Source organism: Neophocaena asiaeorientalis, unplaced genomic scaffold (genome assembly GCF_003031525.2).
Source record: "Neophocaena asiaeorientalis asiaeorientalis breed wild unplaced genomic scaffold, Neophocaena_asiaeorientalis_V1.1 scaffold282, whole genome shotgun sequence".
Taxonomy (NCBI): domain Eukaryota; kingdom Metazoa; phylum Chordata; class Mammalia; order Artiodactyla; family Phocoenidae; genus Neophocaena; species Neophocaena asiaeorientalis.
In genome coordinates this window covers 724,504-727,955 of record NW_020172595.1, presented here as the reverse complement: position 1 = coordinate 727,955, position 3,452 = coordinate 724,504, and the positions used below count along the sequence as shown (strand labels likewise).

Genomic DNA, 3,452 nt, shown 5'->3' with positions numbered 1-3,452 from the left:
CCCCCAGCCCTGCCCCTCCTGTGCTGGCTGCCTGACCCACAGCCTCTGTGGAGGTGTGACCTGCCCCCAACCACTCCCACCATGCAGGTCCCTCCCTATGTGCACCTTGGCTTTCCAGTTCTATTTTCTCTTGCCACCACTCCTTCTAATTCTCCATGACCCTTGGGCCCATGGCACTGACTCAGGCCCCCAACACCCACCTCTCCCAGGGGACACTGGCAGGTCCATCCACCTCCCCACCTGGGGCCTCACCATGCCTCTTGCACTCTGGGCCCAGACCCACTGCTTCACCTCCACCAGGGGTACTGGCCCACCTTCCACTCTCTTAGGGCCACAGCCCAGCCCCTCAGGCCCCTCTGCCTCGTGCCTCACCCTCCCTTGAGCCCACCTTGTCCATGATGAGCCTGCCCCACGGGCAGCAACCCTCGCTCTCCATCTCACCTGACCCGCCTCTGACCAGGGATGCCTCTGATCCTGGGCCTGACACTGCCCCTCCCTCCCCTCTGACTCCACCTCCCCTCACCCTGGTCTTCCTGCCTCTCCCTTGCCCCCTGCAGGCCAGCCTCTCCCCTTGGCCTCCTGCCTGGACTCTTAGGGAGCTGGTGCCTCCCTGTCCTGGCACTTGTCCTGCATGTTTGCCCATCTCCACCCCTCCCTCCACTCCTCAATTCCCCTCTCCTTCCCTTCTCTTTTTCTTCTTTCCCGTGTTGGAAAAATTCTCATTGTGGTCCCTTGTACATGTGCGTGTTCTGCATCCTCAGTCCTGGAGCAGGTCAGGACAGCAGAACTTGTCTGCTAAACATTTGATGTGCACTTGTTTCCGGAAAGCTCTTTCATCTGCGGTTCCCCCTTCCCCAGGATCACACAGTCTTCATTACAACCTCACGGCGCTGACCCGGGATGGATCTGTGCAGTCCAGCTTTTTCGCTGGGGGACACTTGGATGGCCAAGCCCCCCTGCGCTATGACCGTGAGACAGGCAGGGTAGAACCCCATGTGGAAGACTGCGGGGCTATCTGGAATCCTGGACAGGCTTCAGGGAGAGAACAGGTACTGCTCCTGGGCCAGGGCCCTTCCTCTCCCCCAGACCCCTAGAGCCTCCCCGCCGTGACTCTGCACACGGAGACCCTTCCTGTCCTCTGGGTGCACATTTGCTCTGTTGGCGTGGTGTCCTGCAATTTCCTGCTCTGTTAAATCCACTGTAGAAAGATGGGCAGGTGGGGAGGGGAATGAACCGCACCAGTGACAATCAGCCAGGGGAGCAGTGGGCCCTCCGACAGAATCTGTACCAGGGAAGAGGGGTGTCAGGCAGGAGAGGAAGCCCCTAGACCGGGGTGGGCGCCCCTGGCTCCCAGCCTGCCTGTCCCAGAAAGTTCCCTCCTGGTCCCCAGGAGCCCCCCCTGCACGGCCCCCTCCTCAGCTTCAACACGTGGATCCAAGAGAGTGAGGCCCCATCCCAGCCCCTCCTCCTGCCCAGCTGAAGGAACTGGGCCCCAGGGTGCAGAGCAGACTTGGAGCAGGTCTGGGGTGGACGAGGGCTCAGCCAGAGGTGGAGCGTGTTCTCTCCGTCTCCCTTAGAGGGAGCAGGGCTTGGCCCCGGGCTTCACTGGCTCTGTGCTTTCTCCCCCAGGGGCCCCAGCCGTGAACGTGACCCACAGCCAGGACTCAGAGGGCACAGTCAACCTCACATGCTGGGCTTTCGGCTTCTTTCCCCAAAATATCTCCATGGCCTGGTTTTGGGATGAGGAACCCATGAGCCAGGAGGCCCAGCGGTCTGGGGGTGCCCTGCCTGATGGGAACGGGGCCTAGCGGACCTGGGTGACCAAAAGTGTTCCCCAAGGAGAGGAGCAGCGGGTCCAGTGCCACTGGAACACAGCGGGAATCACAGTGCACACACTGTGCCCTCTGCTGAGCCTGGGGTGATCCTGGAGGAGGTTGTGACCCTGGGTCAGAGCCCAGGGTCAGGGAGAGGAGAGCAGGCCTGTGGCTCTGGGGTGCCTGGGTTATATATAATAAGTCCCTCTCTCAGGAGAGAGCCTGTTGCATCAGAGTCAATGGTGGACCATCCTGGGTGTTGCTGCCTTTGCTCTTGTTTTTATCATCGGGCCTTGTGTCCTTTGCTACTCGAAGAAGAAGAAGACAGCATTAGCTGTGGGGAGCCCAGGTGAGAAATCTGGGCACAGGTGGGGATGGGAGGGGCTCTGCCTGGGATGTAGGGTCCCCCTCGTGTCCCTCTGCACAGATGTGAGAGGATGACAAGCCTCTGTTCCAAGAGCTGGACATTGAGGTATTTGTGAGGGGAATGGGAGCTACGTCTGCTCTAACCCCTTGGTCCTGCCCAAAGCCAGGGCCAGGCTGGGGCCCTTAGTGTCCAGCGAGGCCTCTCCTTGCTCGGGTGAGACTGGGCAGCAGTGAGGGTTGCAGCTCCTTTTGTTCTCATCTCTTTTTCTCTACTCTCAGGCTCACCAGGGCTTGTCTGGGGAGCATGTGTTGGATCATGTGCTGGTTGGGAGGGTCTAGGTGATCCTGGAATCAGAGGGAACCTGAAGTAAAGTGTTTGTGACCTGGTGAGGACGGGTTAAAAACCGAGGAGGAGTTCAGAGGAAAGGTGATTTCCTGTCTGCGTTTCTCTCCCCCAATTTTTCAGCCAGTATTAAGAATCCAAGTAGAAGGATCATAAGACTCAAACTAGGGTTCAGTGGATGGTGCCAGAGCCCTGCCTGTGATGCTCCCTTGTGAGGCCCCACTTAGAGATGTTTTGCAACCTCTCCAGTTCCTCCTCCATGAGCTGTCTTCTGAGTTTCGATTCCTCTGGGTCACCCCCAGCCTGCATCCTTCTCAAGTTCCCATCACTTGCCCCCATGCTTGCTGGGATTTCCTTAATATGGAGGAGTAGTGAGCAGATACCGCTTCACCATTTAGGGAGAGGAGACCAGCCAATCCTTGGACACCTGGGGTCACTGCTTTTATCTTACCTCCAGGTTCTTTCCTGTCCAGCCCCTCCGTGTCCAGCCCCACAGTCCAAGGGCTCTTTAGAGGAGGGCACTGGGTCTGCGTTCTGTGGTCTCACCCTGCCCTCCCTGAGCCAGTTCCCTTGCTCATGGTGGTCACTGCCCTGTAGATTTGGAGAAGGGGATGGTCACATTGATTTCCCCATAATCAGGTTGCTTGAGGGGAGAGGAAAAGAGCAGCAGAGCATTGTGTTTAGCAAAGAGCAAAGGCAGAGCGTGGAACAGTGCAAGGGTGGCGTGTGCAGAGACTCAGCTCCTTCTGTTGACGCCACCTCTTTGTGTCACTGGCGTGCTTGGGGACGTGGTTTCTCATCCATGAGCCTATTTTCCTTATCATTTGGCCTTCAGCCTGGGCATACAGGGATGGTTAGTCACCCTGCCCCATGGCAAGAGGCTCTGTCCATGCAGCACCCAGAGCAGGGGACCAGGCAGCTCTGTCGTC

General features: G+C 58.5%; 1 protein-coding gene across 1 annotated transcript in view; it reads left to right on the top strand.

Moving 5' to 3' along the window:
• Positions 1-3,452, top strand: part of LOC112395398 (MHC class I polypeptide-related sequence A-like) — a 6,496-nt gene that overhangs the window by 1,713 nt on the left and 1,331 nt on the right. Inside the window, 6 exon segments of the mRNA XM_024738554.1 lie at positions 210-302; positions 859-1,049; positions 1,391-1,442; positions 1,630-1,860; positions 1,863-1,946; positions 2,029-2,182. Coding sequence (XP_024594322.1) covers positions 210-302; positions 859-1,049; positions 1,391-1,442; positions 1,630-1,860; positions 1,863-1,946; positions 2,029-2,182 — 805 coding nt within the window.